The sequence below is a fragment of the Scylla paramamosain genome, chromosome 13 (assembly GCF_035594125.1).
Source record: "Scylla paramamosain isolate STU-SP2022 chromosome 13, ASM3559412v1, whole genome shotgun sequence".
NCBI classification, from domain to species: domain Eukaryota; kingdom Metazoa; phylum Arthropoda; class Malacostraca; order Decapoda; family Portunidae; genus Scylla; species Scylla paramamosain.
Window position 1 is genome coordinate 16,789,585 of NC_087163.1, and position 14,258 is coordinate 16,803,842.

The 14,258-nt window shown below is 37.8% G+C and overlaps 1 protein-coding gene across 1 annotated transcript in view; it reads left to right on the forward strand.

Annotated features, from left to right (window-relative positions):
* The window catches only part of LOC135106201 (zwei Ig domain protein zig-8-like), a 103,000-nt gene extending 89,392 nt beyond the window's left edge, over positions 1 to 13,608 (forward strand). Inside the window, exons 7-10 of the mRNA XM_064014976.1 lie at positions 2,455 to 2,573; positions 3,525 to 3,561; positions 9,235 to 9,350; positions 13,475 to 13,608. Coding sequence (XP_063871046.1) covers positions 2,455 to 2,573 — 119 coding nt within the window. The 3' untranslated portion in view covers positions 3,525 to 3,561; positions 9,235 to 9,350; positions 13,475 to 13,608. The remainder of the gene's footprint in view (positions 1 to 2,454; positions 2,574 to 3,524; positions 3,562 to 9,234; positions 9,351 to 13,474) is intronic.
* Positions 13,609 to 14,258: the final 650 nt, after the last annotated feature.

Genomic DNA, 14,258 nt, shown 5'->3' on the forward strand with positions numbered 1-14,258 from the left:
GTTCTAAGCTACTGACAGCCACGTCTTCCATGTCCTCCCAGAAGCCGGTGGCGTTGATTGTGTCTCAGGGAGACACAACCAGGAGAGTGATGAGGTCCGGCCCGTGTTTGTTTGTGAGGGTGAATAGGCAGGAAGTGCTGCACCCTCATCTTTTATTGATAACTCATCTTCCTCCGTGAGGTCTGGCCTGGATTGGTACCGGTCTTTCTTGTGTTAAGATTGTTGTGGTTGAGTACCCAGTCACTGTTTTGAGAGACACAACAACACAGCAGTCGCTGTACAAGATTGTTACTGGAAGGTGAATGGCTTCAGACAAGCCTATGTGGTGCCGGGGAACTGACGCCATAGAGAGCTTCGCCACTGCGGAGGTGGGACTTGTATGCCCGCAGAGGCGCGGGTGGCATTAGCGGAAGACCTGCCAGCATCGGGAATGACCTGGTAGGTGACAGAGTTTAGATGTAGCCCCATTTGCGGACACCGTTCCAGATATAGGGGCTGTTGATGAGGTCCCTGACTCTGTTAATGTTACCACTCTCTCCAAGGCAAAGCGAACGCCCCAGCGTCGGGCACCTATGCTTACTGTAACTCCTGGGGTCGATTGCAGTAAGGCAGAACCATCGAAAGAGGAGTGCAGAGTGGGTGTAGAAGTCGCAATGAAAGCAGAGTGTCCAGAGGTCTGTCACGCTGCTGGTGAGTGTTTGGGCGAGCCAAGGGTTGGGCTCGTCTTTGACTCTTCTAGTGCTGGGGCTGACTGCAACAAAGCAGAGCCACCACAGGATACACATGACTCGGTTGAGGGTGCTGCCGAGGGTGAGGCTGGAGAGATGGGTTTGGATAGTTTATTTGCTGGCTTGCCTCACCCTGAGGTGGTGCCCAGGCGAAGTCGTCACCTGGTATGGAGGCTGGCTTCCACCTCCCCGTCTCTCCCATATTACATGTTCCCCTTGTCATGTGACTTAACCGATGCCGAGGAAAGCGCAGGAGAGGTCAACCGCCCACGTCTTTCTGTGTTCCAGGAGTTAGTCGGGCGTTGTATTTAGTAGGGAGGGAACGCACGCTTAGGAATGACGGAGAGCCAACATGGAGGGCTGCAAGATATATTTTAGACCGCTATTATTGGTATTTATCGCCGGAGAAACAGTGGCAGTAGGGATTAGCTCCCTTTGAGGGCTTGACTGGGTGCTGAGCTAGATAATTGTAGTGGACTACGTAATATTACCACCTCTGTCACGGCCGTCCTGATTATTTCATATTTTGTTGGCTGTCTCGAGAGAAGTTCATTGACCATCTCGGTGCTTGTGATGGCTGTTGAGTACTTGTTTCATTAGCGTTTCGCTAATCACGGCTGGGAGCTCTGAAGCCAGAAGACTTCATGATTTTTGCGAATGTGTAGTTGCTCTATAGTCCTCCAGGAGACTGTATATAGACTGTACGTGGGTGAGAGGATACAAATTTTCTGTGAGAGTGGATAGCTTGTTTCTGGTGGGACGTACCTCAGAGAATATTATAAGCCTTATCCCAGTGTGTCCTTTGTCCTAACTGTCTATGGGTTAAACTGAGTGGTGATCTCAGAGCTTTGATGGCTGTGAACGACCAATAAGTACCTGGATTCGTCTTATTAATGCCCGCACTAGGCTAGAAAGGCACTAATCTAGAGAAAGCTGACCCGAGTGTAGTGGCATCTGTGAAGGGGCTTGAATTCTCGGTAGTGAGAAAAAAAAAAATATATATATATATATATATATATATATATATATATATATATATATATATATATATAATATATATAATATAGATATATATATATATATATATATATATATATATATATATATATATATATATATATATATATATATATATATATATATATATACATACACACACACACACATAATTTGTAGTAAACGAAATTTTTAAAAGTAGAAAATATTTTTTTTTCTCTCTCTCTCTCTCTCTCTCTCTCTCTCTCTCTCTCTCTCTCTCTCTCTCTCTCTCTCTCTCTCTCTCTCTCTCTCTCTCTCTCTCTCTCTCTCTCTCTCTCTCTCTCTCTCTCTCTCTTTAGTACGTTTTTGTTTTTATGTCTACAACATTTCTTCATTTTTCCATGTCTTGCTCATTCTCGTCCTCCATTCGCACATTCTGCTTGATAGGTATGTTAATATTTCACTTGAAAACCAAATCCTAGTTGTCCTATAACTCTTCCCCTTCCATTCTCTCCATTCATCCCTTCCTTCTTTACCTCCCTACTTTTAAGTTACAAGTTACAAGTATATATCACTCCACCCTAACTTTCATTCTCAATTAACACTTGTAACAGAAAAACGAACAAATGTATATTTTCCTCCTAAAACAAAGAAAATTTTAATATATCATTATTTATTTAATTATTTATTTATTTTCCTCATAATTTCATCACCTGACTTTGCAATGTTGTGTTTCCACCTTCTTCAGGAGAGCATCCAGCCGCCATGCAGACCAACGGGGGAACTTCTGTCTTCAAGAGCACGAGTCTACTGTTATCTGCTATCGTCGCCAGAATACTGTGGCAAGGATGGCTTCATGGTACCTAAGTGAGTTTAGCCAGTGGTGAAGATAGAAGAGGAGGTAGGAAACACCAAGGAAGGAAAGGCATATATGTGGGAAATAAAAAATGGAGAAGCGCAGAGAAACATAATGGATAGAGAGTGAATGGAAGGTAAAGATATGAATTAGGGCAAAATATAAGGAGGATTTATGCCCGAGGATTTTAAAGAAGGAAGGGAATAATTCCTGCAGGTGTAAATTGAATGCAACAGAAAGAGAGAGAGAGAGAGAGAGAGAGAGAGAAGAGAGAGAGAGAGAGAGAGAGAGAGAGAGAGTGAGAGAGAGAGAGAGAGAGAGAGAGAGAGAGAATTATCACACCAACATTTTGACAAGTTTTTCACATCCATTCATACACTTAGCGTGAAAGCAAATCAATAATCCAAATACACCTAACGTGAAAGCAGACTGATAATTATAAGTATTAAAAAAAAAGAAGAATTAACAAACGAAAGGAAAAGCTCATCAGAGATAAGAAGAAAAAAAAAATGGAAGTAAGTGAATGGAGCTAACAAAGTGCCAGGAATGGAAGAATTAATGTGGTAAATGTTTCCTCTTATATCATTTCATTATCACACTGCGCATATTCTCTTTTATCTTCTTTCTCTGCTCTATTTCCCTGACAAATCCGAGGTTCATTTTTCAACCTAACTTCCTGAAGTATTTCAATGTAATAGGTCATAAACTATCATCCCCTGCTCTCCTTTCTCTTCTTGTCCTTTTTATCTAATTTCCATTGCTTCCCCTTTAACTCTCACAAAAAGATGAAGGGAAGTTCTTCGCTTATGTATACATGAGTAAAGGAGACATAAGATTATAAGAAAAAATGAATAATGGTTTTATTGACCGTATCAAGAGAACTGTTTACTCCTTTTCAGCGTGATCTTCTTATTCTTAATCAATTCCATATTTTCATTTACGTTATTTGATTTTTGTTTCAGCGGCCTTCAACAGACGGAGTTCAGACTTGAGAAGTAAGTAAGTATTTTTCTGATTATTTTTTTTTATGAATTAGCCTGGTTTTACGTATACATATAAGAGAGAGAGAGAGAGAGAGAGAGAGAGAGAGAGAGAGAGAGAGAGAGAGAGAGAGAGAGAGAGAGAGAGAGAGAGAAAGAGAGAGAGAGAGAGAGAGAGAGAGAGAGAGAGAGAGAGAGAGAGAGAGAGAGAGAGAATATTATTCTTTACGATCAGGGTGAAAAGATTTTAATTTTCTTGACGGTGTGCAGTGCTGAGAAGGAAAACGTTGCAGTAGGCCGGGTGCACTCCCCCCCTTTATCTCTCTCTCTCTCTCTCTCTCTCTCTCTCTCTCTCTCTCTCTCTCTCTCTCTCTCTCTCTCTCTCTCTCTCTCTCTCTCTCTCTCTCATATCTTCTTTCCCTTCCTCTTCATTATTTCCAGATTTTTCCATGTCCCCCTCATAGTTTCATATATATATATATATATATATATATATATATATATATATATATATATATATATATATATATATATATATATATATATATATATATATATATATGTGTGTGTGTGTGTGTGTGTCATCGTCAGCAGAATCGTCATGGCCACCAACATGACAACATTGGTGTCTTATAGCAAGGACTCGGTATACGAGGAGGACGGTCCAGTCCAGGTAAAATTTTTGCTCTCATCATGACGATGGTGCCTCTAGCGGCCAGAGGGAAACATTACTTTCGCTCGCATAAGTTTATCATTACCTGCACCATTTGAGAGCTAATTTTTTCTCGAGTTATCATGCTGTTTAAGATTTGTTTGAAGGAGTAATAGAAGTAATAGATTCAAGTATTATGTTTAAGGTTGATATAACTGAGTGCAATACTTGCCGGTAAACCCTTAAGTAACCAAAGCTGTAGGTACTTTCATCCCATCTAATTCCTCTACAAATCCCTCTCGAATGAATAAATTCCACTACACCGAACTCAAGCATAGTAGGTCTTGCCACATTTTATGGCACAGGCACTGGTGTTAATGTTAGCAAGGACTCTGTATGCTAGGATGTATAGAGATCCCTTGATTTTAGTAAACCAGTACAATTCTTTAGTATTCCTCCATGGAAACTAATTTATCCCTTTCCTTACCCATGTAAGTGATTTTTAAGACATCTCCCATCTCACATCTCCCACTTCTTTAGTTCCATAGTTTCATAACTGTATAACAAATAATTTATTCTTTGAAGAGTAGTATGCTTTAGTGAGGCTCCACCTATCCGAGCCATATGTTAGAATTGGTGAAATCCTAACATTGAGAGTGGGAGATTCCTACTCTTCATTACATTACTTGGTTTCCCAAAGTCACTTAATTCTCGATTCTAATTTATTTGTCTGGCTGAACAGTTTTGTTGTATTCAAATTCATCATGAAGCCTATCTTTGTATCTCTGTATAACTGTAAAATCATCTCCTTACTCTCTTTCCTTTTGCAGAGATCTCCATTCTTGGAGACTTCAATGTTCACCACCAGCTTTGGCTTTCTTCTCCCTTCACTGACCATCCTGGTGAACTAGCCTTTAACTTTGCTATCTTCCACGACCTAGACCAATTGGTGCAACACCTTACTCGTATTCATGACCGTCTTGGAGATACGCCCAACATTCTTGACCTTTTCTTGACCTTTAATCCTTCTGCTTATGTTGTCACCCTCTCCTCTCCGTTGAGCTCGTCCGATTACAATCTCATATCTGTATTTTGTCCTATCGCTCCAATCCCTCCTCAGGATCCCCCTGAGCGAAGGTGCATCTGGCGTTTTGCCTGTGCTAGTTGGGGGGACATGAGGAGGTATTTTGCTGATCTTCCTTGGAATTACTACTGCTTCCTCGTCAGAGACCGGTTTTTTTTTGTGCCGAGCGCATGACATAGTGTCTGGCATGGAGGCGTACATTCCTCACTCTTTTTCTCGACCTAAACCTTCCAAACCTTGGATTAACACAGCTTGTTCTCGTGCTATACATGATAGAGAGGTGGCCCACAAAATGTACTTAAGCCCTCCATCACCAGAATCTCATGGACTTTATATTTCTGCCCGGAACCATGTTAAGTCTGTTCTCCAACTAGCCAAAAACTCCTTCATTAATAGAAAGTGTCAAAATCTTTCAAGAGCTAACTCTCCTCGTGACTTCTGGCATCTAGCCAAAAATATCTCCAATAACTTTGCTTCTTCTTTCCCTCATTTATTTCAACCAGATGGCACCACTGCTATCACATTTATCTCCAAAGCTGAACTCTTCGCTGAAAAACTTTTGCTAAAAACTCTACCTTGTACGATTCAGGGGTTGTTCCTCCCTTTCCTTCACCCTCTGACTGCTTCATGCTACCTATTAAAATTCTTCACAACGATGTTTCCTATGCCCTCGCTGGTCTAAACCCTCGGAAGGCTTATGGACTTGATGGGATCCCTCCTATTGTTCTTTAAAAATGTGCCTCCGTGCTTGCACCGTACCTAATCAAAGTCTTTCAACTCTGTCTGTCAACATCTACATCTCCTTCTTGCTGGAAGTTTGCATTCAGCCCGTTCTTAAAAAGGGTGACCGTTCTAATCCCGCAAACTACCGTCTTATTGCTTTAATTTCCTGCCTATCTGAAGTTTTTAATCTATCTTCAACAGGAAGATTCTTAAACATCTATCACTTCACAACCTTCTATCTGATCGCCAGTATGGGTTCCGTCAAGGCCGTTCTACTGGTGATCTTTTGGCTTTCCTTACTGAGTCTTGGTCATCCTCTTTTAGAGATTTTGGTGAAACTTTTGCTGTTGCCTTGGATATATCAAAAGCTTTTGATAGAGTCTGGCACAAAGCTTTGATTTCCAAACTACCCTCCTACGGCTGCTATCCTTCTCTCTGTAACTTCATCTCAAGTTTTCTTTCAGACAAACTGTGGTAGACGTTCACTTTTCTTCTCCTAAATCTATTAACAGTGGTGTTCCTCAGGGTTCTGTCCTGTTACCACTCTCTTCTTATTATTCAACAATGACCTTCTAAACCAAACTTCTTGTCCTATCCACTCCTACGCTGATGATACCACCCTGCACTTTTTCATGTATTTTCATAGACGTCCAACACTTCAGGAAGTAAACATTTCACGCAGGGAAGCCACGCCTGACTTCTGATCTTTATAAAATTTCTTATTGGGGTAGGACAAACCTGGTATTGTTCAATGGCCTCAAAAACTCAGTTCCTCCATCTATCATCTCGACACAACCTTCCAGACAATAATCCCCTCTTTTTTCAATGACACTGAACTGTCCCCATTTTCTACAATGAACATCCTCGGTCTGTCCTTTACTTATAATCTGAACTGGAAACCTCACATCTCATCTCTAGCTAATACAGCTTCTATGAAGTTAGGCATTCTGAGACGTCCCCACCAGTTTTCCTCATCACCCCCGCCCAAGCTGCTAACTCTGTACAAGGGCCTTATCCGTTCATGTATGACGTATGCTTCACATGCCTGGGGGAGCGGGGTTCCACTCATACCGCTCTTCTAGACAGGGTGGAATCAAAAGCTTTTCGTCTCATAACTCCTCTACTCTAACTGACTGTCTTCAGCTTCTCTCTCATCGCCGCAATGTTGCATCTCTAGCTGTCTTCTACCGCTATTTTCATGCTAACTCTTTTGATCTTGCTAACTACATGCCTCCCTTCCTCCCGCGGCCTCGCTACACAGGACTTTATTCTTTCTCTCACCCCTATTCTCTCCACCCCTCTAATGCAAGAGTTAACCTGTATTCTCAATCATTTATCCCTTTCTCTGGTAGACTCTGGAACTCCCTGCCAGCTTCTGTATTTCCACCTTCCTATGATTTGAATTCCTTCAAGAGGGAAGTTTCAAGACACCTATCCTTCATTTTTTACTATCGCTTTGGACCCTTTTATGTAACCGGCATCTCATTGTTTTTTTTTTTTTATTGGAATTTTGTTGTCTTTGGCCAGTGTCCCTCCTACATAAAAATGTCTTTGGAATTCTTTAACAACACGTGATGGTGTCATCTCTAAATTAATGGCAACCCTGTGTAACCTAATTACTTTTGACACAGTACTCACAGTTGTATAAATCACAGAGAAAATCCAGTCATTGCTTGTTTGCTTAATAATTATCAGGCTTAATCACAAGACTGGGTCATAAGTCATAAGTAATGGCGTTGTGGTCATTTATGGTAATTTATGTAAATGGTACCTTGGCCTAAATTTACTAAATATAAGATGTTAACCTTAATACAGAAACATACTGTTAAGACTTGATTGTTGGTATGATAGGTGAGCTAACACATTGCAGTCACCTTCACAGCACACTTCGGTAGATGTAAACTGATGAGCTGGATTAAAGGAATGACCATGAGTAGCTTGGTCACTATGCCATGTAACCATTAGGCTGATACATAACTTGTCATCTGAAAAGCCCAGTATAATATTGATGACACAGACCTCAGATATATTATAAGTTCATCACACAAAGCAGGGAGGAACTCCCGAATTCCTCTTACGATCCTTAGCAAAGCAAGACAAGGACAAATCCTTATTTCACTTGGAATTGTTCGAACAGTACATTACTGTGAAAGATCGAATACCCATTTTGGCAACATATATGCGAATAAAGAGCTGCCTGACTGGTCATATCTCTCCCCACGTTCTTCAGAAGGACAGCTGTGTCTTTTATCCTTTGGCCGCTTGGCCGCGCTGCCTTCGCGAAGCGACCAGCTCGCTCATTGAAGCCATTGACCATCCTCCTTTTATGCAGTCTTTGTCTATAGGCATACTATCTTTTCCTCGCATGTAGCGGCACACTTATAGGCATATTATCTTTTCCTCGCATGTAACGACACACTTATAGGTATATCATCTTTTCTTTCCATGTAACGACACACCGTACCACGACATGAATATTCGGATATTGTTTGTAAGTTAGAATTTTAGATAATTTACTAAATACTGTTTCCTGGCAATAGACCCATTTAAGAGCTTTGCTCTGTGGACCTGGGCATTCAAGTACCGTACTATAAGATACAAGAACAATTGTCAAAATGTCAATAAACCTAATCAAGCTATTAAATCAGTCATTCAATTTCATGTTTTTTCTTTCCATATATATATATATATATATATATATATATATATATATATATATATATATATATATATATATATATATATATATATATATATATATATATATATATATATATATATATATATATATATATATATATATATATATATATATAAATGAGCTCATCAACCCTTCTATTATAACACCTTTTCCTTGAACTCTCCCCGATTGCTTAATGTTATTACCAAAACAGAATAGTTCTCAAAATTTTTTGAATGAATGATTTTGTTACTTAAAATGTATTTTAACGCTTAGAGTCAATTATGTTATCCAGTGAAACTTCATAGCTAACCTTTATTACCACGCAATATTTTCATTTTCTTAGGTATGATAAGCTTCCTACTAATATTTCTTGCTTGGAAAATTTGTTTTGCTGAAAATTTATACTACTTTGGTGCATTCTCGCAACAGCTAAAGGAATGTATATGCCATGATAGAATTTTTTTTTACCAAACTTAAGGCTTGAAAAAATAAATTCATAAAAATAAATGAATAAATAAAAAGAGCAGAATAATTTTATAATCTCCAGTAGGTGTCCACTTTCCAGGTCATGTCGGGAGGTGTTGAGAAATGTGAAAGTCTGCCAGACTCCAACTAGCTTTGCTTCTCCATTACTGTCACCGAATGTCGTGAAGACCAACATTGCAGGTGTGTTTTGATTTCGTATGCGTCACTTATGTGCTATTTGTCCCGTGGTGGTTTTTGCCTATGATATTCTGGGAACCTTAATGTTCTATTAGTGTCCATTCTTTAATGTCCATCTAATACTGTAAGTTTATTACGTATGATGAGTGCGTTAAAATGACGTACAGGTAAACTGGTGATGCGTGTCATTTTAATTGACTATGAAGGTTCCTTGTTTTGTTATTTTTTTCCTACTTTTCCCTAAGACTGGAAAATAAAATAATGAAAAATATTGCACAGATGGCCAAAGAAATGGGGACGAGTTAAATTACAAACATGGACAAAAAGGGCAGCAAGGAAGAACATGTCACAATTCATTAATTGGGCGATCAGCAAAATTCATGACCAAATATTATCATAAAGCTCTGGTTAAATGCAACAAGCATTTTTTTTTTTTTAGTCCAATTCACTGTTTTTTTTTTTTCTTTTTTTGTAGGCGGTTATTGGATTTTATTGTTTTGGAGGATTTATTGTTTTTGGGGGATTATTTATTTTTTCTATTCCTCATATTTATACGTAAATCAGTTTAAATAAGCAATTAAAAAGTAATCTAGAGTGAAGCAGGTGTGAAATTTTATTTATTTATTTATCTTTTTTTTTTTATGTAGGAGGGGTAACGGCAAACAGCAGCAAAAAAATAATAAAAAAAAAGTCCAATGAGGTGCCAGTCCCCGAACAGAGTCAAAACCGGTAGTCAAAAAATTACAGGATAAGTGTCTTGAAACCGTCCTCTTGGAAAATTTCAAGTCATAAGAGGGTTGAAATACGGAAGCAGGCAGGAAGTTCCAGAGTTTACCAGAGAAAGGGATAAATGATTGAGAATACTAGTTAACTTTTGCATTAGAGAAGTGGACAGAATAGGGGTGAGAGAAAGAAGAAAGTGCAGTGTAACGAGGCCGCGGGAGGAGGGCAGGCATGCAGTCAGCAATGAATCAGAACATCAGTTAGCATGAAAATAGTGGTAGAAGATAGCATGAGATGCAACAATGCGGCAATGAAAGAGAGGCTGAAAAAAAGTCAATTAAAGGAGAGTTCATAAGACGAAAAGCTCTTGATTCCACTCTGTTTAAAAGAGCGGTATGAGTGGAACCGGTATGGGTGAGAAAAAAAACTGGCGAAGACGACTCAGAACGCATAACTTCATAAAAGTTGTTTTATCTAGAGATGAGATGAGAAGTTTCCAGTTTAGATTATAAATAAAGGATAGACCGAGGATCTTCAGTGTAGAAGGCGGGAACAGTTGAGTCTCATTGAAGAAGAGATAGTTGTCTCAAAGTCGTGTCGAGTTGATAGATGGTGGAAGAGAGTTTTTGAAGCATTGAACAATACTAAGTATGCTCTCCCCTAATCAGAAATTTTAGAGAGATCACAAATTAGGCGTTCTGTGGCTTCTCTGCGAGAAATCTTTATTTCCTGAAGAGTTGGACGTCTACGAAAAGACACGGAAAAGTGCAGGGTGGTACCATCAGTGTAGGAGTGGACAGGACGAGGCTTGGTTTTGAAGATCAATTATGAATAATTGGAGGAGAGTGGGTGACAGGAAACACCACTGTTAATAGATTTAGGAGAAGAACAGTGACCGTGTACCACAGCAGCAATAAAATGGTTGGAATGGAAACTTGAGATGAAGTTATAGAGAGAAGGATAAAACCCGTAGAAGGATAGTTTGGAAATCAAAACTTTGTGCCAGTCTCTATTAAAATCTTTTGATATGCCTAAGCCAACAGAAAAAGATTCACAAAAATCCCTAAAACAGAATGACCAAGACTCACTAAGGAAAACCATAACATCATCAGTAGAGCGGCCTCGACGGAAGCCATAGTGGCGATCAGATAGAAAGTTGTGAAGTAATAGATCTTTAAGAATCTTCTTGTTGAGGATAGATTAAAAACTTTAGAGAGGCAGGAAATTAAAGCAATAGGATTATAGTTTGACGGATTAGAATGGTCACCCTTTTTAGGAACAGACTGAATTTAGGCAAACTTCCAGCAAGAAGGAAAGGTAGATGTTGATAGACAGAGTCGGAAGAGTTTGACTAGGCAAGGTGCAAGCACGGAGGCACAGTTACGGAGAACAATAGGAGGGATCCCATGAGGTCCGTAAGCCTTCCGTGGGTTAAGACCAACGAGGGCATGGAAAACATCAATGCGAACTGCGAATGATCTCAATGGGTAGCATGAAGTAGTCAGAGAGTGGAGTTGGGACCAAGCCCTGAATCAGTCAAAGCAGAGCTTTTAGCAAAGGTTTGAGCGAAGAGTTCAGCTTTAAAAAATAGTTGAGATAGCAATGGTGCCATCAGGTTGAAATAAAAGAGGGAAAGATGAAGAAGCAAAGTTATTGGAGATGTTTTTGGCAAGGTGCCAGAAGTCACGAGAGGAGTTAGATCTTGAAAAACTTTGACATTTAGGTCATGCTGATACAAGCTGGTCCGGTTGGACAAAACTTGTACTATACAGGAAATGAACGGTTCATGTTTGACTACTTTTTCATTCTTTTTTTTTTTTTTTTCTTTTTGTATGTGTACATATATAGACCTTATTTTTTAGTTTTATAAAATAAAATGTTGATAGTAGAATATAAAAAAGGCAGTTTTTTTTATTTATCTATTTTATTTTTTTATTTATTATTTATGTATTTATTTCATTTATTTATTTATTTTAATTAAATTAATTAATTAATTAATTAATTAATTAATTAACTAATTTATTTTATTTTATTTTATCTTATTTTTGCGGGGGGCGATAAGATTTTTGAATGGGTTTTTAATGACAACCCTGGCAAGAAGGGCTAAAATTGGAACTGCCTTGTTACAGGAGAGACAAAAGATTTTAATAGCATATATAATATCAGCTTAAGGAATATTTTGTCAAGGTCAATCATGTTATTAGTAGAAGTTGACATTGGCGTCTTGCTGCTATGTATGCACCTCTAGATATCGTTGCATGGACCAAACTTAAAAACGACATTTCTAACATTGGTCCTTCTTGAACTTAGCACGGAATAATACCCTTGGCCATGATCACGTTCATGAGTATGAACATGACCCCTGGATGACATGCACATTCATGCTCATGACATCACACACAGCCTCATGATCACAGGCTGAAACACAGTCATGATAAGGACGGTATAATTAATATCCTTGTGTACGAATATACTCATGAAGCACACGAAGGCATTCTCACTGCCGTATTATCAATGACGCATGATCATGTACATGTGACATGCACACCCATGAGGATGGTAAAACAGCAATCTACAATGCGAACAATAGAAAAGGATTGTATCAGAAGGACAAGAAGAGGATTGACAATATGGGATGGTGAGATGAACGAGTGTGCATAAAAGATAAGCGCCTATGTGAGCGATGGAATTGTGGAATGGGTGAAGAGGAACACACTGAGATATAACCATATTGAGAGGATGAGGAGCAAGGAGTTTGTTAAAAAGAAAAAAAGTGTTAATGAAAGTGAAGGCTCAAACTGTAGAGGAAAGCCGCTTGGAGGAGTACATGATGTAGAAGAAGTGTTAGTAGGGGTCAAACATTCCAAGGCAGAAGAGAATATTTGTATAAGTAAAAGTGGGGATTCTTCTAACGTGGCCACCACTTTGGGAAACGCTTCCAGAGGAAGCAAGGCATTAAAAAGATAGATATATAAAATAATAAATCGTTATAGTTATATATATATATATATATATATATATATATATATATATATATATATATATATATATATATATATATATATATATATATATATATATATATATATATATATATATATATATATATACAGAGTACTGATAGTGACATATACATGCGTAGCCAAGACTTTTCGACGTATAAAGGGAAAAAGAAAAATGTAGCATCAGAGCTTTCATATGTATGGAAAGAAAATAACATTATATTATATTGCAAGAATAAAATAAATGTTATATAAGCATTTAATTATTATCAAAGTCCAGATATTAAATAAGTTTTGAGTGACTTTTTTCTATTTTTTTTATTATAGAAGTTGATAGAAAATTAAGAGGAATGTAAAGGCTTACTACATATGACTATGTGTGAGCAAGTGATTGTGTTGCAGACATACGATATGGCGATAAACGACATCAAGGGGAACAGAGGGAACAGCGCACACTTCCAGAGGAGCGGCCTTAGACCTCACTCACTATGACCTTACTTCTCATCTTGCCTGTGTTCCGTGTCAGTGGTTGTTCCTTGTGTGCTAATCTTTCTTTCTTTCTTTGTTTATATATATATATATATATATATATATATATATATATATATATATATATATATATATATATATATATATATATATATATATATATATATATATATATATATATATATATATATATATATATATATATATATATATATATATATATATATATATATATATATATATATATATATATATATATATATATATATATATATATATATATATATATATATATATATATATATATATATATATATAATCTTTTGATGTAAAAAATTGACTGTCAGTATTCTTGATGTAAATTGGTAATATGTGATGATATTGAAATTTCTGTTATTCTGGCATTGCCTAAAGTAAGATGTCTGAGAGCTAAGCATTAATATTTTTCAATAAACTGTTTTATGATAATGTAGGTTGGTAAATGTATAAAATGTATAAAGAGTAAATGTATAAAATATATAGGATTATATACTTAAGTGATGAACGCAGCAACTTCAGTTATGACTGGTAAGATAAACTTGGGGACATTACCTATAGCTGCGTGGCTTCGACGCTCATCCATGTTACTCGGCCTAGCTTTTCACCCTATCGTTAATATCCTTAAACTGGGACACAGGACCACAGTGACATCCAGGTC